The sequence below is a fragment of the Chaetodon trifascialis genome, chromosome 10, assembly GCF_039877785.1.
Source record: "Chaetodon trifascialis isolate fChaTrf1 chromosome 10, fChaTrf1.hap1, whole genome shotgun sequence".
Lineage (NCBI taxonomy): Eukaryota > Metazoa > Chordata > Actinopteri > Chaetodontiformes > Chaetodontidae > Chaetodon > Chaetodon trifascialis.
The window spans coordinates 1,444,235-1,470,688 of record NC_092065.1 but is presented as its reverse complement, the minus strand read 5'-3'; the positions used below and the strand labels follow the sequence as shown (position 1 = coordinate 1,470,688).

Below are 26,454 nucleotides of genomic sequence, written 5' to 3'. Positions count from 1 at the left end.
TCTCGTTTCCTAATACAGTTGTTTGTCTGGCAGGGATGCACTTCCAGTTAACAAGGAGACATCTAGCTATTATTTATTTGGAGTTGGAATGCATTTATTGAAGTCCCTTTAGACAAAAGCATAAAAAAAAATAGGATTCACCCCCGCCAGCTTCCTACATGCAAACACAACTAATTAAGTTGAAGCTGGAACAGTTTGGATTCAGACTTTTTACCCATAATTCTTCTCTCCATGAAGCTCAGACCGTAAAGGGGTTCAGCCATTAATTGCATGATAGGTGGTTTGGTTCCTGACTCCTCTTGTCCATGTGACGGAGTGACCAAAATTACTCCTCAAGTGGAGAAAAATGTAATTTTGGACAAAAGCGTCATCGCTATCTTCTTTCTTCCTCTTGTTCTGTGGAACAGCAGTTAATGCTGCTTCACCACCCGTTACCCCCGTTCAGAGGGTATTTCAGAGGGCAAGAAGGAAGAACAGGGTGAACTCAGCAGTCACTGCTGCTTCTGAAGACTGTGCGAGGCTCTTTTGAACCAGTTTGTACCCACCCAGTGGTTGTTTTCTCTCACATTCTGGTTAGCAGAGCAGACTGAGCTTATCACAGAGCAGGACGTTTTGTTCTGCACACACACACACACACACACACACACACACACACACACACACACACACACACACACACACACACACACACACACACACACACACCACCACCACACAAGTGGTGGTGGTGGTGGTGGTGGTGGTTTGTGTTTGGGGGAGTTTATAGTGTTCTTCACACTGACTGATCTTCTAATGTAAGAAAAAAGCTCATTGCAGCGACTCCCTCTGAATAACAAGCTCAGTGACGCTAAGAGCAGCTGCTCAAATATCTCTCTCAAGCACATGTGGGTTGAAAATGGTGTGTCTCCAAAATAATCTGAAGAAAACAGTCCTGTTTTAATCCTTATTAAAATGTGCATTTCAGAAAACTCCAGCTGTTTTTTTTATGTTTTTTTTAGCTTAATAGGCAGGAAAAATTCTCTGTAATGCTTTATATTAAGGTACACGTGCACACCATGAACTAGTGCTTATTAGCATGTGTATTTGTAGGGCAGTCATGCAGAATAAGGCATTAATAAGTGCTTTATAATGACTAATGAAGGGACAATATGCTACCAATATGCCTGCTAATAAGCAACTAGTTAATGTTAATGTTTGCACCTTAACATAAAGAGAAACACTTCGGTCCAGAATCACAGGATTTGAGGATCCATGTTTGGATGTCATCCATTAAAGGGTGTGTGTAAAGAGCTGGTTTCATGTTAAGTACAATATTTCAGTCAAAACAGGAATAATATGAATAACAAGGGACTGAATGACAGCAGCAAAATGTGATTAATTCCACTGTTAACCACCGGGAGCAGTGTTGGTCCATGGTAACACAAAATTTATCTGGTGACTGAAAAGCTGCTGCTTTACCAAACTGTTTGCCAACTGTATTTATTCTGGGTGACCACCAGAGACCCCTCCTCACCCTCTCTCCCCCCTATCAGATGCGTTCGGTGGATCGAGTGTTCAAGTTCATTGACCTGCCGTCAGAGGAGCCACTGCCAGGGAAGTCTGGAGGTAAAGGAGACCTCGTCATTGACAACCCTCACACCCAAGACTGCTGGCCTAACCGCGGCCAGATGGATGTCAATGGCCTCACTGTGAAGTACACAGAGGCCGGACGCGCCATCCTCAGCGACATCTCCTTCTCTTTGGAGGGGGGGCAGAGTGTAAGTCTGAGTGATGGCTGAATGGAGTTTGCGAGTGGAGTTTAATGAAACTTGGCGGAGTGATGCACGTTAGCACCGAGGGGCGCTGCAGTGAAAGGGTCACAGAAAGGTTACAGCAAGGTGACTTTCCAGCCGGCAGCAAGGCTGTGTCATGTGAGCTGGCATGTTTTATGTGATTAAAGCTGCTGCAGTCATGATTTTTATATTAACACTGGATTAAAGGAGTCTGTATGTCGAGGGGTTCCTCGACAGCTCCCTTCAGCTTCCTGAGTGATCCAGCCACTTTCAGCTCATTGCTTTGGTTTCTGGCTGCTTGCTATTAAGTTTCAGTTGTGTAAAGAGGCACGTAAGCAGCCATAGAATCTTAGAGTATGAGGTGATTTCAAACCCATATGCACTCAGATCTGAACTATCTCCTGTCTATCTGGATTTCAAATGCCTTATGCTGTTTCATTAGGGCAGAGTAGCTCCGGTGGAAAGAGAGAAAACATGTAATATGTGGCCGTTCTGCCTGTCTCTCTGCTCCTGGCAGTAATTACAGTCAGTATGAGCTCCTCATAATGAATCCTGGAGGACAGCAGAACTCAGTGAGTGTCAGCACTTCAGCCTAAATGGATTAATTGTTGCTGTGAGGCTGCAGAAGAAAAGACAGATCTTTCACTCTCTGAAACTCCTCAAAGCAGCAGTTCAATGCACAGTGTCCTGAGTATACTTTTTACTATATGTACTGCATACTGTGCAGTAGATGTACAGAATTTTAAGTATGCATACTAGGATAGATGCATGCACTAGAAAATAATGAATGAGTTAATTAAGCTTTTGGTTCAGATAGAAATGTGCTAGCAGATTAAAATGTTGTTTGTCTGTGTGCGTGCAGGTGGGCCTGCTGGGTCGAACTGGTTCAGGGAAGAGCACCCTGCTCTCCGCTCTGCTGCGTCTCGCCTCCACTGACGGAGAAATCTCCATTGACGGTGTCTCATGGAGCTCCGTCTCCCTGCACACCTGGCGGAAGGCCTTCGGGGTGGTGCCGCAGGTATGCCTACAACTGCAGAGACGCCTTTCAACAAGACGCATGTCGTGCAAAGGCTGCCAGTTCAAATTCAAGAAAAGAAGTTTGTTTGTTGTTGTTGTTGTTGTTGTTGTTGTGTTTCTGTTTTAAAACCTAGAGATTGGTTTATTAATAAAGTGCTGACTGCAGCCTTTTATTTCCTGTGGTGTCACTTCCTCACACCTTGTCAGCCAAGTCCTATTAATGCTCGTGGAAGTTGTCAGACTGAGAGGTGTGAGTCAGTTTTTGGCCAGTGATTCACCTCAATCTTTCTTTAATCATTATTTTAAATAGAAAACAAACACAAACAGCTCACTGTGAAGCAGTTCACTGGTTCAAAAATACTGTAACCGATCTGATTTGATTATGATCAAAGCAACTCTTCTAATCTGACAGTGTGATTTAAATGTTTTGAACAGAAAGTCTTTATCCTGACCGGCACTTTCCGGATGAACCTGGACCCCCACGGACGTTACAGTGATGAGGAGCTCTGGAGGGTTGCTGAGGAGGTGAGGCTCTGTTTCCTCTGCTACAATGATGTCTCAAAGGAAAATATCTAATAAAAGCTGTTTTCATTGACATCAGGCTTATCAGTTGAATTGTGTTTAAACTGTACTAAAAATGTTGGCAGTGTGTGAATCGTCTTGGTTAAATCAAGCAGCAGTGTCTTCAGATCTGTCGCATGTCCTCAGGTGGGCCTGAAGTCAGTGATCGAACAGTTTCCAGACAAGCTGGACTTCCAGCTGGAGGACGGAGGCAACGTGCTGAGCAACGGGCACAAACAGCTGCTGTGTCTGGCCCGTTCCATCCTCAGCAAGGCCCGCATCCTGCTACTGGACGAGCCCTCTGCCTACCTCGACCCCATGTCAGTGTTGACACCCACACACACTCCTCCCTACAAGATAAACCTGCAATCATGCTCAGATAGAAGTGACCTTTGCACACACACACTAGTTTCTGCACAGCTGATACCTGAGAGAGGGTTTGTGTGGATTTCCTGTGTGTGTGTGTGTGTGTGTGTGTGTGTGTGTGTGTGTGTGTGTGTGTGTGTGTGGCATCCTGAGGTCACAGTGCAGCAGAAGTCACCCAAATTCAACATGTGCGGTGTCCCTGTCAATGCATATGGTGACAATCTCAAGTGCTTACAGTAATTCAGACTCTGTGTGTGTGTGTGTGTGTGTGTGTGTGTGTGTGTGTGTGTGTGTGTGTGTGTGTGTGTGTGTGTGCATGCGTGCGTGCGTGCGTGTGTAATCATATGTGCAGATAGTAAATGAAGCCTGTAATGAGCTGAGGCTAAGTGCTGCCTGCTCTTTCACGTCAGCCTCAATGAAGAGAATTCTAAGCTAATGTGTTAGCAGTACAGAGAGACGGCCTTCGATCATGATGATGGTGATGTTTGTTTGATGATGTGTGTGTGTGTGTGTGTGTGTGTGTGTGTGTGTGTGCGTGCGTGCGTGTGCGCAGAACGTTGCAGGTCCTGAGGAAGACCCTGAAGCAGGCATTCTCTGGCTGCACCGTCATCCTATCAGAACACCGAGTGGAACCGCTGCTGGAGTGTCAGTCATTCCTGGTGAGGTTAATGTTAAATTTGAATTCAGATGACTTCCGCAAAACAGATGATTTCCGCTGACATTTTAAAACTCAGGTGTTTGTAAAAGCTTCTGAAACCCCATCAGCCTTTTTTGAAGTGATGGGGCAATGTTGAGTCTCTCATGTTGGGTGTGGGTCTCTGCACACGTGTGTTGGTTTGTTCGCAAGAAAGTGACCTATGTGTGTATATATATATATATATATATATATATATATATATATATATATATATATATATATATATTTATTTATTTATTATATATAGATAGATAAACCAAGAAAAGGTCAAAGGTGAGGAAGTTTTACCTGCAGCCATTAGCCATTTTGCTTCAGGTGCTTTGGGTTCTTCCTGGTGAGTCATTGTCTCAACATGATGCTACTCAACATCTGACTTATCTCAGGTCATCTTTCTCTCTTTGTACATGTTTCCTGTCACTCTGACAACTCTGTGAGACAAAAAGGTCTTTAAAAAGGAAAGTTGACATTAAATTTTCAGCTGCTTAAGATGTTCGGCAACAGAAAACTCCGTAGCAGCTTCATATTACTGACGACACAGATGAAGACGATGCCTCCTGCACCTCCAGCTAGGTGTGTTTGTTGCTGGCTGTGGTTGTGGAGTGGACCTGATGTAGCTGAGAGAAGGTTTCCTTTGTTCAGTACGTCTCAGGGACACCTTGAGGTGAATTTCTTCAAATTTCAAACTCAGACTCCAAGATGAACTGATTAGAGTTTGATGGTCGCATTTTTAGCCACAACTCAAGAATTCATAGGCTGATTAATTATTTCACACAAATGTCTCATCAGATAAAGATGTGAGGACATTTTACATCCAAAAGGTCACAGGACAGCTTCACCGTGACATCATACTGTTGTGCAGAAACACTCTTCTGGCCATTATTCAGCACCATAACTCAGGAACAGAAGGGCAGACCGACAGACTATTTCATGTTTGGTCGGATACTGAATTGGTGACTCGACTCTTGTCAGCTTGTAGCGTCCTTGCAGTGTCATAGTCCACCACGAGCTGATTGGTTGAGCTGATATTGCGCTTCAGGTGATCGTGTCGTTGCTCCATGTGATGAAGCTCTCCGTCAGTCCTCTGTACTCCTTAGTGAAGACAGCATGTTTCTCCCTGGACATTATTCACTAAGTCTTCATGTATGAGATGAATCTGGATGGGTGGATGAAAGGTTGGACACTCACATGAACAGTAACCGTTCCCCCCCTCCCCCCCCCCCCCCCCCCCCCGCCCCGGCGTCTGTGCAGATGATCGAGGGCAGCTCCATGAAAAGCTACGACTCCATTCAGAAGCTGCTGAACGAGACAAGTCACCTGAAACAGGCCATGAGTCCCGCCGACCGGCTCCGCCTCTTCCCCACACTTCACCGCCTCAACTCCAGCAAGAGGGCGCCGCCGCAGGCTGCCAAGATCTCATCTCTGCCAGAGGAGGCTGAGGACGACGTCCACGACACTCGCCTCTGACTGGCCAGGCACTCAAACACAGACACACACACACACACACACACACACACACACACACACACACACACACACACACACACACGCTCTCTCTCTCTCTCTCTCTCTCTCTCTCTCTCTCTCTCTCTCTCTCTCTCTCTCTCTCTCTCTCTCTCTCCTGTCACTCTGGGCAACAAGAATGAAGTGATCCAGCGTTCTCATGCTCTTGATTTTGGGTCCAAGAGGCAAATATTAAACGTTTTTGAGCCATTATTGTTAAAAATTACCAATGAAACAGCCCCTGAATCACAACAGGACACTAAAACTCTCCACCACAGAAGAACTCGACTCACACTGAATCTGAATTGACTAAAACCTAACTTTATTTTATATTTAAAATCAGCAAAATTGACTTCTTTACACTTAATTTTTTATTTGATTGGTCCTCATACACACACTGAATATCACACACATGTAAAGACAGATGACACACAGCAAACATACAATATCGATACAGCAAAGAGCTTCTGTCCGCACACACACACACACACACACACACACACACACACACACACACACACACACACACACACACACACACACACACACACACACACAGCTGCTGATGTCATGTAACATGGCTGATGTGTGGAGCTGACAGGGTCAGTCAAAGAGCTCCACACAGAGTCGGTCTGACACGTCAGACATGTCAGTGACATGAGTTTTGCACACTCGATGAATTCAATTCTGCAAACGTATTTAATGTCTGAGCTCATCAGCTTCACTGATTTTTGTAAATATCTTTTTATTCTGAATCTGATGCAGCAACACGTTTTAAAGACTGGGAGAAATGTGGAACCCTCCAAAAACACCTTTTTAGAACATTCCACAGGTAAACAGGCTCATTGGTAACAGGTGATAGGATCATGGTTGGGTATGAAAGGGACATCCTGGAAAGACTCAGTTGTTCACGAGTGAGGATGGAGCGAGGTTCACTTTGTGAACTCTGGATGAAGGAGATGAACATATGAGCTCAGGAACAATTCAGAAAACTGTTTGTTTGGAAATGATTATGTTTTCATCCATGTTTCACACATAGTCTCAGTTCTTTGGAATCAGGTTGTTTGAAGGTGAAAATCAATTTTCAAAATTTGCCCGTGTGAGAAATCTATAGGTTCCCGAATTTAAGGGACCTCCGAATATGGACGATCTTAGTAATGTGCCACTGATGATGATGTACATTAAGCTCGTAACAACATGTCTAAAAATCCATAGCTCAGTCTGACTAGCTGGACACTTTGTTGTTGGACTATTTAAAGTGCCTTTGCAGGTTTCTGACCGGCAGGTGTGTTTTTAGGACTCAACAAACTCTGTGAAAGTTTCTCTTCTGAGGACAAAACTTTGTATTTGCTTTGAGAAAAGCATCAATCATGTCACAGTTTTTGCTTGTTTGAGCATTGTAATTGGTTTGAACTCCGAGATTACTTTTCTTAAAAAATGATTTGACTCTGAACAAGCAGCTCGTTTTCACTGCAGCCTTTAAACTGAACACAGAACAGCAGCCACTGCTGTTCTGGCTCATCATGCATGTAAAATGAAGCTCAGCAAGAGCTCAGAAAGCACAACTTTAACTTAACTGCAGCCAATCAGAGCAACTTCAGGTAGCAAGCAGCAGTGAACGATGCAGAAACATTTGAAAACGCATCTTTTATTTTCCATTTTAGCCTTCGTCCACAGTAAAGTGCAGCCCGCAGCAGGAGCATCATTGTCAGTCACTCGTTTGTCTCACAGAACAAATACCGCTTCTGTTTTATCCACCTATACAAATCTCCACCTTCTCCGGCACACACGTCAATCCTCAAACCCTGCTGGCTTCACAACCTCCACAAGGCCAAATCACTCAAATATCCCATTGTCTGCATGTTAACTTATGAGCTAGGATCTTTAACGATTGATGGACGCGCACAGATTCACCATTATTGTCCTGACAATACTTCAAAAATATGTAAAACTGTGTTTTTGTTGGCTTTGTGATATTAAGTAGCCACAGATAATCTGAGAATCCTGCGGCCACATTTTACTGTGGAAACTTTCATTTTTAGAAAACATTATTTCTGTAATCATTGAATCAAAACAAACTTTGTCACAAATCTGCATTTAATGTCATTGCACGACTTTGAAGCATGAAATAAGTACTTGATTAACACTGTTGTTATGATCAGGAAGCTTGAATGAGTTTAGATTTAAGACAGGTGAAGCACATATCGGACTGCGTGCTGTCGGGCTGCAAATAGACAAAAACAAACCGCAGCAGTTCAGCAGCAAACAGTCAGACTTCTGCAGCGGCTTCAAGGCATTGAAGTAGTTTCTGAATATTTACTCAGTCTGACCCTGCAGTAACTTCACTGCCATCACACACACACACACACACACACACACACACACACACACACACACACACACACACACACACCCCAACACACCAACAGGAAACGTGGCGCTGCTGGCTGCCTCTGCTAACGAGCCATGACTCAGATTCCCTTAGATTCCCTTTTCTATCTGAATGCACTTTAGAGACACCCTGCGGTACTCGTCAGCTTCCACAGCAAGGAAACCGTCAAATGATCGAATGCTGTACAGCAGAGATGTGGGATCTTGACATTTGATAACAAATGATGCTTTCATTTTTCCACCTCTGTTACTTGATGAGTTCTAGAAACCAGGAATCCATCAACAAACAAACATTTTCTAGGTGGAATAAAGTATGTTTTTGCAGAGCACTGCTATACAAACATTTAGCATTTCTTTTTTCATCACTTTCCAAGTTCTGAACATGAGTCTGAACTTCCCTCAGAAACTGGAAAGCATTTTGACTCCTCTAACATCACTTTGTTTCCTTTGGGTGTGTTGCTCCTTTCGTACTGAATAACAGTTTTGTAAAGCAGCGATGCAGAAAATGAAGGTACCATGGAGACCTACCTTAACTGTGACGACAGATTATTTTTTACAGAGTAAATTAAGAACAAAACTGTTTCTTACTCATAGGAAAGGGACATAGAACAATGTCCAAAAATGTATAAATGTATTTGTTTAATCAACTATATTTCCAGTAAAACTAAAGATTTTGAGAATTTCGCTGTGGTTGTGTCGTTTTTGGTGAAATTATTTTTTGGGGTCTTTATTTGTTGTGATTCGAGCTATAATCCCCTTACTTTCACATTCACTACATGTACAAAAGTATGTAGACGCCTAAACACTGCAGTCATTTGAGATGGTTGACTGTCTCATTCTAATACTGTGGACATTAATCTGTTGCAGTTAATAGCCTCCACTCTTTCCACCACAGCTGATCCCAAAGTTGCTGGATGGGATTGAAGGTCAGGCAGGTTTGAAAACCATGGGATAGTTCCCCTTCAGCAGTCACTTTGCTTGCCAAAATTGATGCAGGAAAGAGAGCTGGAGAGGTTGTGGATGGGGCAATGCTTTATCTCAGGACATCTTACACCAGTGACAAAGGTGGTTGGAGGACTTCGACATGCTGGCTGTATTCAATGTGGACTGGAGCATCAAGCCAGTGGATTTTAAGAGGTCAGACATTCTGAAGTAAATCACTTGATGGATGTCAGTGAAGGTGGATATGGAACTGTAAAATGCATCCAGATGAAGTCTTGAAGGACTTGACATTTCTGTGGAAGCACTAGGAGGTCAGGCCTGAAACTGCAACAACCAAGAGGTCAGAAAGGAGGCAACAGAAAATGCTGACAAGCGTGTTACACATCCAGTCCTACTGAGCAGACCATTGCCTACTTTTCTAACTGGAGGAGGTCCTAGACAGCTCCAAAAGCCTGGAAGATGTGTTGGGAGGATCATTGCTGAATGTGGCTTTTGTAGATGCTGTAATGGAAGAGCAGTGGAATAAAAGATGACCAAGCTGTTGAATGACCCAATGACCTGGAACCTCTTATGCCTTATCCATCTTCTTCTCTTAAAAGGTGAGCCAGCCTTACCACCTGGAGTGTTTGGGGGGCATGGGCAGTATTGTGATGGAAGCAGGTACTGTACCCTGGCTCTGAGGAGGAGGACCTTCGCTCCCTCCAAGAGAAGCAAAAACTGAAAGAATTTGATTGTTGGTGATCTTGGATTCTGGTGGTTCCTGACCACTTTCAAGGTTCTAGAGGTTTTTCCTGACAAACATGAGTTTGTGTGTTCTGTGAGATTGCAGACTAAAACCAACATCACTGAAAGTCTGGTGACAAAAGTGTTTGCTGTATGGAGTGTAGATTTGCTTGCCTGTATGGAACTTGGTCGTAACTTGGTGTATAATCAGATCACGAACACTTCATATCCCTTCTGGCCGAAAATGTAGGACATTTCTAACCTTAATTTCACATAGCAGTGTCCTACAGAGGCTACTATAAAAGCTAAAAGAAAAATCAACAATAAAAGAACAGAAAAAGTCCAATGGGAATTTTGAACAGTGCCATTTTAATGTTTGTGCTTGAAAGACAATTCTTTAAACTTCAAACAGCTATCATACAGATCCAAATCATAGGTTGACTAAAATCTCTCCTGTACATATGTATAGATATATTTAGAAATATAAACAATGTCCGCTTAAAGTAAAAACATACGAGGAACACAGTGATGATGGAAAGCAAAAACCAAAGTGTGAATTCCAGCGTGGGGTCAGCAGGGGTCAAACTGAACATGAGTCAGAGAAACGATGGGCGTTTAAAGTATTTATTATGGCTTACAGTTGATCGAGGACGTCCTGTGTTTATACAGTTCTATTACTTATTGCCACGGCCACTTCACTCTGAAACAAGTGAAGGCTTCAGAACCAAACTGGTTTTACAAACACTATGTACAAGATGTCTTTTTTTTCAGCAGTTTTGCTTGAAGGTTTCTTCACTGTACAAGCGTCATACCACATACACCGATCTATAGAGCATTTCAACGTACTAATTCTTATTTACAAATATATTTGGTAAAACCCTGATTCATTTCAACAGTAACCAACCTTGCAACTATTTAAAGATAAAACACTTGAATATCTCAAAATACTTAATAGCAAAAACAACAAAAAAAGAATAAAAACCTCTTTGATCCAAAAACAATTTTCACTGTAAAGGTAACACCTGTAAGTACCCTCAGTTACTCTTCAATGGCCTTATACCAGGAGCACAAGTACAGCACTTCACTTTGAGTACTCTAAATACTGTGTCAGTACTGTTTTGAGGCAGTTTCCACCAGTCAAATACTTCAAATCTCAGCTCTTGGCTACTGAATACTGTCCTGTGATATGCAGGTTGATTCGCTGGAATAAGGCAATGGTAAAGTAACTTGCTGCGTCATCTTCCGCTCGTTCTCCCCCACATAAAATCTTACCGAACCAAACAATCAAATACTTCAAATACTAGAATAAAACTATGGTCCCCAAGTACACAACTGTAGTACAGTGTAACAAGTACGGATAACAAGTACAAATACTAAGAGTCAAAGGTCGTCAGGTACCTAGTCTTTACATCATGGAGGGAGGTTCACAGCGGAATTGTCGGGGGGCGGGGTGGGGTGGGGTGGGGTGGGGTGGCATGTCTACTTGCTGTTGTTGTTTTCATGCAGGTCTCTGTGGAGGATCCAGATGTCCTTGTGTGATTGGTTGTTGTCGTTGATGTTGTTGCGGTAGTAGTTGTTGTTGCTGCTGCTGGGGGGAACCTGCTTTGTTTTGCTGCTGCTGCTGTTGGCGGTGCCTCTGCGGCTGTGGGGTGTCTGGGTTCGGCTGGGGCTGCCACCTTTATTGTTGCAGCTGGTGGCAGCGGAGGCTCTGGTTTGCTGCCCCCTGCTGCTGGGGACGGGGAGCTGTGATTTGGCGCGAGGGGCCGAACGCCGCTCGCTGCTCTGGACAGGCATCTGACCGGCGCCACGGCTGGACGGACGGACAACAGTCTGCACATAGAATCAGAGAGTTTGGTGAGTCCTGGCCATTTTAACCACACTGTCAATCATCTGCTGAACCAGCATGGACCAACCACAGGGCTGCAGCAGCTCCACGTACCTGACAGCAGATTCAGCTAATTGGATCTTAACTCTGTGTGTGTTTGCTTTTGTTTCAGGCTGATCGGCATGTTTGAACAAACTACTTTGCATGACAAGTTGTCTTAACACATGTGAAGGTGTGACTGAACAGCTGGTGCAGAAGGTAAGTTTCTCTCAAAGCTCTTATTTTCACTGGTTACACAACTACTTCAGTCACTTTTGCATGCGAGTGCAACACTGTGAATGACTTCAGGCAAGATGGATGACACTGAGGCTGCAGCTAACGATTACTTTCATGGTTAAACTGGAGATTATTTGTTGTTTGGTCTTGGAGGAACAAAGAATGGGGAAATATTCACATTTAAGAAGCTGGAATCAGAGAATTTTGACTTTGATGAAGACTAAAACTTAGAGGAAAGATTTCAGTTATGAGATTTTGTTTTTCACTCATTCAGTTAATCCTGGACCTGACAAAAAGTCAGAAAAACCATCTGAAATGTAAAAATCAAAAGAACTTCATATGCTAAACCACACTTTTCTTCTTCATTGCTCTATTTGTTTTTTCCTGCATAATTCTGGTGGTCAAGGTACTAAAAAAGTTAAATGTTAAGTCACAGTTAAGAAATCTCAAAGAACTGCACCTGGTCCAACAGTCCAGTCCTGAATCTGCCTACTCAATCATGTGTGAGGTAACAGATATGTACCGCAGACACATGATTAAAAGTCCAAGCAAAACAATCACACACCTTCATTTTAAACCTGAGTCACCAGTTTGTGGCTCCATGATGATGATGATGATGATGATGATGATGATGATGATGAGAGATTAGTGGAGGGAGAACAGAAAAATAACCAAAATGAAAAGTAGCTGCTGTGACAAGAGAAGGAGTCTGTGTGCAAAGTCTGTCTGTCTGTCTGTCTGTCTGTCTGTCTGTTGTATTTAGTGTCTGCAGGCCGGTGATTCAGATTTTCACTTTCAGTCAAGTATTCCTTTAATATCTCCAAGGTTCATGTTTAAATCTAAAATCTTTCCTGCGCTTTTCCACACATATTACACACACTGACATTAATTTCCTGTCAATTACATATTTGCTCTCTTTGCTTCTCACCATCTGCGGTCGCTGCTGGGCGGCAGTTTCCTGCTCAGCCTTGTGGTGTGGCGTCGCTTCACTAGGACAGCTGGAGAACAGGATCAAGTCATCTTTGGCCCGAGAGATCTACGGGAGATGAAGGAGAGCAAGCGTGAAGCGGTGTGGACACAGCGACGGCAGCTGCACTCTGTTAGCGTGCAGCAGGTCGTTACTTGAGGTAAATGACTTTTTGGGATGTTGGTGATGAGGCATCATCAGCATCAGGTGGAGGTCTAAGATTAGGGGATCATTTTATAAAGGTCGATTCCTAAAGCTGTCCAGAGTAGTGTTTGAGAGTCGGTTCAGTATTTCTTTGAGGGATCAGTGTTGTTCAACAGAATATATCTGTGAAACACCAAATGTCAGATGAGGTTTCAGATGTAAGAGCACACTTTAAAGACTGAAGCTGATGATGGGAATCAGTTCTTCTTTAGTCATTGTTAAACCCAGCAAATAGCCCTAGCCCTCATCTCAAACAGCACAAGAGCTAGTTAAAGGTGAATGTCATTACCAAGCCAGTGCAGCCACACACTCACACACACAGTCTCTATATTTGGCAGGATGACAGCGATGAATTAAAGAGGCAGCAATGAGTCAAAACATGTGACCTACAAGCCGAGTGTTCGGAAATGCTTCTGAATTGTTTTCTAAGGAGGTTTATTTTCTATTTTGCTGGACAACAGAAACACAAAGGCAGCCAGAGGTCTGTGTGTGTGTGTGTGTGTGTGTGTGTGTGTGTGTGTGTGTGTGTGTGTGTGTGTGTGTGTGTGTGTGTGTGTGTGTTCATGAGTCTATGTTGCTTCAATACACAGCACTACTGATGGGAATCTGATGCTGAACAGAGCGCTGCTTTCTGCGTATGGATTTCAAGCCTTCTGTTGACACTGCAGATACATACAAATACGCAGTTGCATTTATGTATTTGCACGTAAGTCCAATCAGAAGCCTTAAAAAAAAAAAAAAAACTATTACCAGCAGGCTACCTGTTATGAAAGGTCAGACCGGGTCACGCACAGAAACAGAACGCTGGTAGCGAGGTCAGCATCGTAGGAGTGTTGGGTTACAACCTCTGCAGTGTGTTCTGATGCCTCCGCTCCTCAGTGCACTGGAGGAGAAACTGTGCGTGTGTGTAAACAAGTCGAAAGTCCAAGAGCTCGTCTCTAACTGTCTCCTCCTGAGCGTTTGGTGTCCTGCAACCAACAACTGCTGAGGGTGAACTAAAGCCATAAAGCCGCAGCCGGACAGATGAGCTGAAACTCACTTTAAAGCTCCGTAAAGCCGCCGGCTGCTGCAGAGTTTGACTAAACGTGACTTAAATGCGAGCTGACTTCTGCTTAATGTGTGTGTGGATGTCACGGGATGCAGTTTTTTGATTCGACAGTACCTTGCTGATGTCTGGCTCGGACTTGCTCGAGCACATGGTCTGCAGCTCTCTGATCAAATCTGTCTCGTTGTCAGAGTACACAGACAGACCGACAGGCTCCCTGCAAACACAGTGAGGTTTCACTTAGCGTCATGTAATCCTTTAATGGACCCGTCACCTCCTGATGTCCTCATTAACGCAGCAGCAGAAAACACTAATTAAAATCACTCTGTGTCAATAAGAGCAAACAAATGCAAAGTATGAAGATCAAAACAAATGAAATAATTCTGCTCATAAAACAGCAAACTAAAGCAGAAACAATGCAGCACCAGTACTACCACTACTACATAATGAAAGTAATAATACTGCACACAGAACACAAACCTCTGGTCTTTGCCGTTGGTGATGAAGCTGACGTCAGCGCTCGAAAGCGAACCTGAAACACGAGCAAAGATCATGTGTTTTCTGCTACATTAAACAGCAACTGTCTACATAGTTATTTATTAATTATAATTATATGAAATAATTAATTATAATTAGAATACTAGAATATTGCTACTAGTAATACTTCAATCATAGCAATAATAACAATACCACTATTAATGATAACATATGGTACTATACATAGTAGTTATAACAATAACAGTAGTGGTAGAATAATGCAGTATAAATATGCAGTATAAATAATCTACACTCACACCTCACACAGTTATTGCACATGATGGTTGTAATTGTGAGGTCATGTCATCATGCAGCTGCTGTCAGGCTGAAAGAAGAAGAATCAAATGACAAAACCACGTTTCACACCTTCTCCTGCTGGAATCTAAACGTGCTGATGAGTTTTATTTAATTTTTTTTTTTTTTTGATGCTTCGTCTCTGATGAAGATGAGCAGGTTTTCATGTGTTCGGCTCACAGCTTTGACCTCATGCCTGCAGACAGGTGTGTCTTTACACCATCAGTGACTCCGTCACTCAGGATGATCCACAGACCTTTTAATTACAAACAACTTGCTGTCGCAGGTTAAAACAGGTGTGTGCTCTGAGGTCTGTGGATGATCAGAGACGTTGTTTAAATGACAGCAACAGGCAGAATGTCAAACCTGTCAAACACAGCCCCCTTGTGGATACAGCTGAAGCAAAGCCAGCATCCCCTGCTCAGGGCTGGACAGATAGCAGAAAACATGGAAGTGGTCTCAGAAACAGCAACTCTGACCGTCACCATCTCTATTAAACCCCCAGCTAATCCAAAACTGGGCAAAGAGGTGGAGTGTTGGTGGAGCTGAGGCCAGTACCAGCCTGTAAACATGCTTATTTCTGCTGTGAATTTAGGCATTTTAGTATGGGGGTCTAAAGGGATTCTGTGGAGTTTCACACTAGCTTCATGTTTTGGCCCCTGTGCTTGCAGCTCGGCCTGGACCCTCTGAAGACTTCACAAAGTCACTCAAAGACCCTTCAAACGCAGCTGGAAAACACTTAAACTCCCTCAACACCAGTGCATCCTTTGCAGCCCTCAATACACTCATCTCATCAACATGTGCAATAGTTCAGAGGTGTATACATATATTATTTCTACTGCATATTTGTACTGCATTCTATACATTTGATCCAGTTACATTTACTTTCATGCACTTGCAGTTGATTGGTTTGTAGATGGGTGTGTCTGATATTGGCATGTCTTTATAAAGCTGATGATGTGTCAGAGCTGCTGTCTCACCCTCTCTGAAGGAGCCGCCGCAGCTCCAGTTCAGGCTGGGGCCTCCCTTCTTCCAGGGGCTAGTGTTGGACCGTCTCAACTTGCTGCCGTCGCGTCCCTTCCTGCCTCCTTCGCCGCCGCTTCCTTTATAGGAGCCAATGGCTGACAGAGGGAAGGTCCCACCTCGAAACTCCAGCAGGTATCTGTCGATCTCTACAGGAGACAAAGGAACAGAAATCTTTAACTTTCATCTTCTGGCAGGTCAAACCGGCCGCTGACACACGTGTGGCACCCACGCACCGTGTTGAGGCAGAGGGCAGCCCAGGAGAACAGCCTTGTTGACCAGGATGCTGAGGGCAGCTTTCACCACAGCCCGCTGCCCAGCACTTAGCCCACAGTTGCTAGGAGACGGTTGCTGGGACGACGGCAATGAGGAAGAGGAGGAGAAAGAGGAGGAGGAGCGCCTGGCTGTTACCCGGGAGATGATGGCTTCTTCCACACGGGGGACGACCACGGCATTCCAGAGCCGAGCCAACCACCTGGAAACACACGCGCATGCACACACGCACACACTCACTTATTACATATAAAACCAGTTTCTGGTTTAAGTTCAGGGTGTTATCGCTCTTTAACAGTCGTCAATAATGGTCATAGTACAGCGAGCTGGGCGCTGCTTTGCCCTCGCTTGAGCCGCTGTCTTTATTTGTGTCCCTAGAGACGTTTTCTGGTCATGCGGTGGACTTTTGCCCACAAATGAGGAGGAACTCCCAGCCCCTGTGAGTGTGTGAGTGTAGCTTGTGTTGTAAAGTGATCTATAGACCATAGTTGGGAACTTGCGAACGCACCGGACGATCACCTGCGTGTTGCTCGGCACCACGGGGCAGGACAGGAAGAGCTGCGGGCCCAGCAAAGCCTCATGGGTACCCAGGCGGGACAGACAGGCGTTGAGCTGCTGCCAAACCTGACTCACCCACAGCACCGACCGCTCCATGATGCCATCAGGTGACCAAACTCCCGTCCCCATCTGCAGGAGGAAGAGGAGCGGAGGTTCACCATTGATTTTCTTGACAGTTGATTCACTTAAAACAGTCCATGCAGGTTTAAGCCATTTCATCTGAATAACAAACCCTAACTAAACAGGTGTTGTGGAAGTACTATTCCCAGACGTCCACTCGCTGACCTTGTGAAGCAGCTTCCTGCGGAGGTGCCTTCCCAGCAGGCCGTGCAGAGGCTCCTGGTCCCAGCGAAGCGTCACCCAGCGGAAATGCTGCTGCAGACGGAGCTCCGATCCCTGCAGGCGCGGCTTGGACAGTGCAGCGATCAGGAAGCTGCCTTCACGGAAGCGGTGGGGACCTGGGACAGGAAGTAGATTACTTCTCTGTTATTCTGTTAGATTATTGATGATATTCTGTTAATTTATCATTATTATTAATTTATCAACCACTGAGCACAACCCTTCATATCTATTGCACTTGATTGACAGTTATCTAATTCTGGTGCAACATTTGCATCCTGCTACTCTAAATATGAACATTTTTATGTTCAAATCTAAATATAAGACAGTAATCCCAGACAGAACCTGAGCAGGACAGAAATCTGAATCATATCTGCTTAGAAAAAGGTGATTTGATGAGATTCTCTGCATATGTTGAAGCTACATTAACACTGAGGATTTAATGTGCGATTGAAGCACGTTAAAGCGACTTTAAACTGTCTGTCTGCAGCCTAGCAGCATCTCTTTGTACCACTGCTGAGGACCAGCGGTGAAGCAGAGCCTCGGTTGTCCAGACTGTTGCAGAGGTCTCCCAGCAGGCCCGTCAGGGTCGAAGCCTTCTTCAGCCCCTCCAGCAACACAACCACACAGTGGTCGATGTGACCCCCTGACCCCCCCACCGGCACCAGGAACCCTGAGACAGGAGGAGACACTATGAGCTTTGAGTTTTCCACATTTTGTCGTCAGTTGCAGGAATAAAGACATACCTCATGTAGAGATCAGAGGATGTGACCTCAAAAATCCGTCGATGTGACAGTGACAGACAACACAAGGCCTCAACTGAAACATCTTTGTGTTTTTTCTACTGTGCAGTCGTACAAACACTGTATTTACTATCCATATACATACTCGTGCAATTCAACTAAATGTTCATAAAAACAGGATTCTTAGAATCTTCTACATAATGTACATATACATAGATCTTTCTGTGCCACTGCTTTTGCCCGTCGTTTCATACTTTGCAGGCTGTAACGACTTAATTTGCCCGGCATGGGATTAAAGTTTTATCCTCCTGAGGTATGAAACCTGTCTATGTTCAACTGCAGCTCCGAAGCAGAAACGCTCAGTCATGGCGCTGACTGCTCATCCCGCTTGGGTCATCAGAAACACAATATGAACGTGCTCACAGTGTAAAAAGCTGCTGCATGTATTAATACTTCTTTCTGAAAGCTGCAGGATGAGCTTCAGTCCCCCGGAGTCAGACTGAACCTTTTATGTGTGGCCTTGAGTTTCAGCTCCCAGATTTCCTCTGTGTTATAATGAAGAACTTCATTAATAAACATCACGTAGGCCTGATGGTGTTTTTTTAACATGCTAATGATCATGTTGGGAGTCTTTGAAGAGCTTTCCTTGCTAGAAAGCTGCAGAGGGAAACTATTAAAAACACAAAACCCTCAAGTTACCTGTCAAAATAAATCCTCTGTATTTTGTCCCTGCTGCTCTTCTCCACCTCTTTAAGAGGATGTTGTACGCTGTGATATTGAGTTGCACAGCTTTGTTTGTTCCTGGGATGAAGGACAGTGAAACCCACTGAAACAGCTCGTCATCGTCTGTGAGTCCACTCTCCTTCTTGCTGTTCCAGGCTGATTTCTTTTAACTCTTTGGTCTGACTCTCGTTTATGGCTTTGTTATGTTTTATTCAATAATGTTTTCACAGCTGCCTCCAGTAAAAAACGCCAAATCCTCAAATCCCCTTCAGTGGAAGCATCATTATTAGTGCTGTCAATCGATTAAAATATTTAATCGCGATTAATCGCATAAATGTCATAGTTAACTCGCGATTAATCACAAATTAATCGCACATTTTTATTTATTCTAAATGTTCCATTAATTATCATTTTAATACTGTTATCAACATGGAAAAGTGGATAGACTTGCTTTGTGCAAATGTTTTTTATTGAAAACAATATGTAGTGTTTTATTTCACACTAACATTCTCACTTTGAGCAGTCATTCACTTTTGAATGAATCAAATCCCACACATTTTAACACTGTCAATAAATGACAGATGACAAAAAAAAATGCTTGGTTACAAAAAAGCCCCTTCAACAACCCTTTCTAAGGGATCAAAACAGGATGATAGAAGATAAAGTTACAAAGTGCACATCATTGTAAACTAGGACTCAGCCTATAGTGCAGTTAAACCATGGCTTAAACTTTCCTTTCTCAAGTTTCCTCTGAACATACTAGCAGTCAGACTGTGATGCTCTTCTGTTTATTCACCAGAGGCTTATCAACGCAGCCTCTTATTTCTCTCTAGAAAGAATGAACATTACTTGGCTATGGCTGCAGTAAGCTTGTTCTTAGTTGCGGTATCCATATGCCTCTGTCCAAACTTTGGTCTTGTCAGTCGACCCATCTGGCAACTTTTTGAAACTAAACTTTCTATTCAGAATCTTGTTCACATCCATTTCGGCGTTTCGCGCTTGACATCCGCCCACGCTTTCACAGCTAGCGAGCAGGCGAGACCAAAACATGCGTGGGGCGTGTCTATTGTTTTGTTTCCGGTTTACAATCAGATCCTGTAGTTTTTGTAACATTGCTAGCAGTGGCCACAACTTCTAAAAAACTAACAGTTCACTAGGTCACAAAGAACGTTAATACGCGATATTTTTGACAGCACTAATCATTATTAAAGAAATGCTTCAAAAGCAGAAGTGACAGCGATCCTATGATAAGGATCTATCGAAAAGAAGTTCAGTTAGAGTTTACTACAAATTAAAGCTCAAACGTGAGGATTGATGCGTTATCTTTGCTTCTGTTTTCATGCAGCACTGATCCTGCAGCAGACTCCATCTTTCACACTGAACATTTCACCTTTACAACCCCCTGACACGAGCGTAGCTAATGATCATTTTCACTGACGATTTAACCGCTGATTCTTTACTCGAGTGATCATTTGGTCCAAAAAATGTCAGAAAGCAGTGAAAAACTGTCATATATTCCATTTAATGTCATTGATGCATAAGAAAACCAGCAGAATGGACGCAGGAAACAGTGAATTATTGGTATTTTTTGCTTAACAAAATAGTTTGAGACTCTGCTGATCAGCTAATCGATTGATCCACTGACTGTTTTCAAGCATCATCAGTCAGTGTGTCATTTCTACTTGTGTGTGTGTGTGTGTGTGTGTGTGTGTGTGTGTCTGTCTGTCTGTCTGTCTGTCTGTCTACCGCAGCTGATGAAGGCCTCCAGGAGCTGCTCTTTGGTCAGGCTCTCCTCCACCTCCACTCTCACCACGTCACAGCCGAGCCCCCCCGCCTCCTGCTTTGACTAGTGGAGAGGAGTGAAGAGGGGTGAGACAGGAGCATGTTGTCATGGAAACAAAGGAAATCTACTACTACTATGTACCGAGAGAAACAGAGGAAGAGGAGAATTTGAATGAGCGGAGGGCTTTTCCAGGCAGAGAGCAAGCGGGTGACACGTTTCCCTTCATGTCTTTACTCATTTAGCTCACACATGTTTAGCATTACATGACTAAACATCTAGAGTAAGGGATGGCGGGATGGCAGGCTAACGGGGGGGGGGGGGGGGGGGGGGATCACCTGCACAGTGCTAAAGCAGCACTGTGGAGAAACAGACATAAAGACAAGAGACACATGGACGCATATGAATCATCAATTAAACACCACTATCGATCAGCAGTTTAAGAGAAACAAGCCATCTTTCCAAAGATGTCACATAAAAGCTGTTTCACTGCACAGCTTAAAGATCCATTCATCAATGGAGGAAAAGGCTGTGCTTTGAAATGCATTCGTTCCTGCAGGGCATCTGTTCCTATCACATCTCTGCTCCTCGGCAGGAAGACGCCATTTGATGCCTTTGCCATGGTAACACTTCAGACTGAACGCCACCGGATGCTCCATGATGGCTGCCAGCGTGCTGGCCAAATCAGATGACAGTCATCATTCTAGGTTTGATCATTTCTACTGTTTGAGTTATCCTCAAATCCCCAACCTGCACACATCCTGAGTCGGGACTGGACCGGGATCCCACCTGCACTTCCCTCATGTTGTAATGAGATTATTGTGGTTTGCACCCAGTTTTGGTTTCACTGCATCACACTGTGCAAAAGAGTCAAATTTAAGGGCTTCTCTCACAGCGCTGAAGAGGCTGGACTGTTGGGCAGATGATTAACAGCCCTCTCCTTCACTCAGACATCAGCCTGATACCTTGCTATAATCTTTCCCAAACTGCCTCCAAAGCTTTCTAATCACACAACATGTGAGGAGCGAACGAGGCTTCATGTGACACGAGCTGAATCTGATGGATTTTTTAAAATAAATTATTCCCTTTAATCGTTTCAGGTCATTGAAGGCTGCAGCTTTCTGGACGTACCTTGATGCAGCGAGCAACCAGACTGGCGATGTGCTCCTGACAGCTGCCCTCGAGCCCGTGAAAAATGAGGTTTCCATACTGCTCCACCTGGACGCAGAGACACAGGAACAGGTGGATGTTAACAGTCTTCATGTTAACCCTCTTTTCACATGTTTGATATCATTGCTAACTTATTCCATTTTCTGCTGCTGTGCTGTTTCAGTCAGTGCTCGAGGACAGAAACTGAACACCTAAGATAAACTGTCATGTGATCACCAATGATAAAAACAAATGAGTAGTTGTATTCCGAGGAGGGTGAACTGCTTTCTGGTGTGTTGACTGTGTAAGATTAGGATCAGATATATCTTTAACAAGTTCATTATCTCAACTATAGTTGATAGATCAATTGTGGCTTAACTTCCTGTTTTTTATGCTGCTGCAAACTAAATCACTTCAGGTTTTGGCTTTAATCAATTAAAGGACCAGTGTGCAGGCTGAGGCTGTAGACTGCCCCCACCCCCCCCGGACCTTTAAGACACGACTTTGATCTATCTTGCCAAGTGCATCTGTCAAATTTGTGTTATTTTATAGATTAAATGATGAATTGATTACATGGAGAATAATATTTATTAATAATACAACACTTGCAGTCCAAACTATCTGAACTGAGTAGCGCTACAGTGATGATCTAAGCTTCACTTTAGTGCCTTTGTGGATTAAAGCATCGACGTCCTGTCAGAAATCTATATCAGTCATGGAAAGCGGGACTTCAGACAGTTACAGATGCTGCTGGATGACATCTCAGCCCCGAAACTATCCAGTTTCTTTGTGTGCTCGCTCATTGATGTCTCTTTGATCTGCACATGCTCTCATGCGATTCATTGCTCTTGTAAAAACTTAATTCACCACGACAAAATGCTGCCTTGATTCCCTGCAGCTCTCCCTCCTTCGCCTCGACACAGCCAGCAGAGGGCAGTGAAGCTTTAATCCTCCATTCCCTTTCATCTGTCCATCACTTCATCTCTCTATCCTCGTTCTTTCTTTACTACTCTCTAATCGAAGACCTTGTGCTTCTTCCGTATTTTTCTTCGTCTTACTCATCTAATCCCTCAGTCCCGTTGTGTGTGTTTGCGTGTGTGTGTGTGTGTTCGTGTGTGTACCAGGCGGACGTAGTTGTGCAGCAGCGGCAGGGGGAAGAGGTATTCCAGAGCCAGCTCATCGAGACACGACTCAGACAGACCTGTCAAACACAAGCACAAAACTCACACAGTAAATCCTCAAATCCGCTCCGGTTTACACGCTCGGTGTCAGCCGCCGACAGCAACAAGCTCCAGCTCCTCAGTGACATCACACGGCCGCAGAGCTCAAGATGCCCTTGTTGATGGATCATCCTGAAAGTTCACCCTGCCATACACAAAATATGAGCGCTAACATTGATTAATTAGAGCAGAACAAGCGGTCAGCGTGGGTATTTACTCACTTAACAACGCTTAATGCTGTGCGTCTGTGAGTGGGATGAATCCGGTGGTGAGAGGTTTGAATCTGCACACACTGAATAAAACACACTGACTCATCCGCAGCTCTTTCCTGGAGCCTTTGGATGAGTTTTAACTTACACATTAGTTCCTTTCTGGTGCATTGTGTTTGCATTTTAGCATGAGTAATCGCATCGTGGGGACAAACACAAGGCTACATACAGATGACCCCCCTGCCCCACGAGCCGCCTTCTGAAGGAAGAGGGTCAGCGAGACAGCAGCAAAGAGCCGACAAGTGAGCGAAGGGAGGAGGTGGAGGGCTTGACTGCTGCTCAGCCTGATTTTCATGCTGCCAGACTATTGTTTAGTCCTGACTCACTGAGAAAAGAAATGTACTAGATGAAGCAATTCAAGGAACGGAGGCAGCAAAGCAGAAGCAGCGGCAGAGAATAAGAGAGATTATTCCGATATCTGCAGAGCGAGACTGTCTGCTGCAGCTGTGACTCATCTATAATCATTAACGGTGGAATGTTTGGGTTCCGTCTCTGGGCCTGCTCTGTCTGTAAAATGGTGTAAAACAAAGATTTTCACTACTGCATGAATATTTCATTGTCAAGAAAAGGCCAGAAGCACTGAGCACCATCATGTCATAATACAGATAACACAGCACTGTGGATCTCCAGTGGATCCTTATGAGGCTAACCAGCAGAGAGCGGCTGGAGAAACCGTCCAATCCGAGCTCTGTAGGCTACATTGAGAATGGATGCTAAATGGCCACTGACCAAGCAACATGCACCTCTGCCCTGACTTAAGTCCAGTTACCACACGTGGTGCCTCTGACGTTTTGATGCATGTCTATTCATGCTGTTACAGCACCTGAAGTGGTCAAAAAAGACAAAAAACTTGCACTTATTTGACAAAGTGAAGCAGAGTAGCTGCATTTATTGTTCAGTTATTTCCCCCCAATGATCCATCATGGATCTATTTTCAGTGGATCAGGAGCTCGGGTCAACTTCAATAAAAAAGCACATCTACACTTTTATTTTGAAATGCTGCCTTCAATGCAGCACATATGAGGTATGACTTTTTTGTTAAGTAATGCTGGTTTGGATGACACGTCGTCTGACCTGATGACAGACCTGACGGGCACTCATCATCAAATGATTAACTGAACAGTTACACTCATTAGTTAATTCTGATATAATCTAGATTTGGCTGATTATTGCTGTCATTTAATCAAAATACTTGATCACTCTTGAAAAAAACGTGCTGTTTCACATTTTCCTTCATGCTGTGTGGCTCAGTGGGCAGATCCTGGTACATCTCTGCCCACGCCGCAAATGCATCCAAACAAATTTGTGAAGCCTTTTCATCCACCAAATGGCATCTGTTAGCAGCGATGATCGCTCTGATGGCTGCTTTGGCTCAGAGCTGCAGAGCGAACGCAAAGGTTTGTACCTTTGAGGCGGATGGTGATGCACTGGCTGAGAGGCTTTCTGACCAGGTCCCAGGGGGACAGAGGCAGCTCCTGACCCGGCAGCCACTCGGTGTCTCCTTGAACAGAAGAGCAAAGACAGAGAGACACGTTAGGACAATAAGACTGGACACATAGTTGTTCTAATTAGAGCAAATACACATCACATTAGGACATGTAAGATGATGCATCATCAAAGGTGTTTCGGCAATTTAAATGTATAATACATTTCCTGGAGAGCGGAGCAGGTCCCTCAACTATGATCCCAAGAATAAAGAACCAGTGAGGACCTTGAGGGTACAGCCACATCGTTCTTTCAAACCAGACTTCAGCTCTCTCTCTGTGAGTTGTGTTTAATGTCTGACTGACATGAAAGGAAACCTGTGACTGCCCAGAGGCCAAATCAGAGTCCATCACTCTAAATGTCTGTTTCAGCACGGATCAAGCTCAGACACGTTTCGCCCAAGTGAGACGAGAACTGACGGACGCTTTGTAAACTTTCAAACATCACACGTTCATCAGCAGCTGTTTCTGGGCCACAGCATCTGACTCGGCTGCACATTTGGCCATGTTCAACAAACAAGCTGCCCGGTGCTTGCAGGTCAAAGCTGATCCAGGGTCTGTCATTTGTGCTCACTGCAAACAAACAAATAAAAACAAGCCTCACTGCCTGTGCTGGACTGCAGCTGCAGTGCGAAGCAGTGCATCTCAGATCAGAGCAGAGCAGAGCAGGAAACGCTGAGCTTCAGCTTCATCTAACTGTTCCTTCTGATGATGGTAACAAAGAGGAAATGAACAGAGGGGCTGACCAATCAGAAGGAGGCTCAGTGACAGATGACTCAAAGCAGCAGCTTTAAAGGGAGGCAGCTCGACACGCAGAAAACTAAAGTCATACAACTTCTACTAGTCCTTGTTCAATTCCCCTGAGGCAAAATGCAACAAAACTTTTGTCCCCATTTGTCCTGAGACGTGACCAAACTACAGCCCACAAGCAACTGTTTTTTCACTAATTGAACTCATTGAACTTTTTACAGTGAGCTGAGTGAAAGCATCAGATGAGCAGGTTATTTTCATTAGTTATTCTTCAGAATTGATTTTAGTCTAGAAAATGGCAGAAAATTGTGAGAATCCATCGGGAATCTCATCTTGCAGCACTCTCACAAAAGACTACAAAAGTAGCAAATGTCCACATTTAAAGAAGAGACATTAAAGGAGAATTCCCACAAAAATACACACACACACACACACACACACACACACACACACACACACACACACACACACACACACACACACACACACACACACACACACACACACACACACACACACACACAGGGAAATATATGCAGACACAAAGCCAGACACCATAGAGTGTCTGGATGTCTGCACTTTGATCCTGGTCGACTCAGACGACAGACATTTTCTCCTAAATCGGCATCTTCCTCCCTCCCCCTCATCCATAATGCGTTGCTCCTCTGCTAAGCTCGCGATTTCTTTCATCATCACACACACACACACACAGTGTGAGTGACAGTAACCGTGTGACATGTGACCACAGAGCTAGAGAGAAGGCAGTCGCTGCTGTTAGAGGGCATCGATTTCCTTTTTGTCAGTCTAAGACTCAGCCTGCACTACAACACACACACACACACACACACACACACACACACACACACACACACACACACACACACACACACACACACACACACACACACACACACACACACACACACACACACACACACACAGTTTCATATCCATACACTTGTTAACAGCGATGCGGTCAGATTCAGCAGCTCTGCCTCTAATCCAGCCTTCATGAAGGTTAGAACG

At 44.2% G+C, this 26,454-nt stretch overlaps 2 protein-coding genes across 2 annotated transcripts in view; one reads left to right on the top strand and one right to left on the bottom strand.

The window, feature by feature from the left end:
- cftr (CF transmembrane conductance regulator) overlaps positions 1-5,915 on the top strand; it is a 33,944-nt gene extending 28,029 nt beyond the window's left edge. The window contains exons 22-27 of the mRNA XM_070972802.1: positions 1,533-1,757; positions 2,635-2,790; positions 3,225-3,314; positions 3,498-3,670; positions 4,270-4,375; positions 5,662-5,915. Coding sequence (XP_070828903.1) covers positions 1,533-1,757; positions 2,635-2,790; positions 3,225-3,314; positions 3,498-3,670; positions 4,270-4,375; positions 5,662-5,877 — 966 coding nt within the window. The 3' untranslated portion in view covers positions 5,878-5,915. The remainder of the gene's footprint in view (positions 1-1,532; positions 1,758-2,634; positions 2,791-3,224; positions 3,315-3,497; positions 3,671-4,269; positions 4,376-5,661) is intronic.
- Positions 5,916-10,316: 4,401 nt separating this feature from the next.
- The window catches only part of cttnbp2 (cortactin binding protein 2), a 125,464-nt gene continuing 109,326 nt past the window's right edge, over positions 10,317-26,454 (bottom strand). Inside the window, exons 11-23 of the mRNA XM_070971941.1 lie at positions 24,600-24,695; positions 22,827-22,906; positions 21,688-21,774; positions 20,523-20,622; positions 17,822-17,983; positions 17,257-17,429; positions 16,922-17,100; positions 16,377-16,615; positions 16,098-16,289; positions 14,767-14,818; positions 14,404-14,503; positions 12,999-13,106; positions 10,317-11,799 (exon numbers count right to left, since the gene is read on the bottom strand). Coding sequence (XP_070828042.1) covers positions 11,449-11,799; positions 12,999-13,106; positions 14,404-14,503; positions 14,767-14,818; positions 16,098-16,289; positions 16,377-16,615; positions 16,922-17,100; positions 17,257-17,429; positions 17,822-17,983; positions 20,523-20,622; positions 21,688-21,774; positions 22,827-22,906; positions 24,600-24,695 — 1,919 coding nt within the window. The 3' untranslated portion in view covers positions 10,317-11,448. The remainder of the gene's footprint in view (positions 11,800-12,998; positions 13,107-14,403; positions 14,504-14,766; positions 14,819-16,097; positions 16,290-16,376; positions 16,616-16,921; positions 17,101-17,256; positions 17,430-17,821; positions 17,984-20,522; positions 20,623-21,687; positions 21,775-22,826; positions 22,907-24,599; positions 24,696-26,454) is intronic.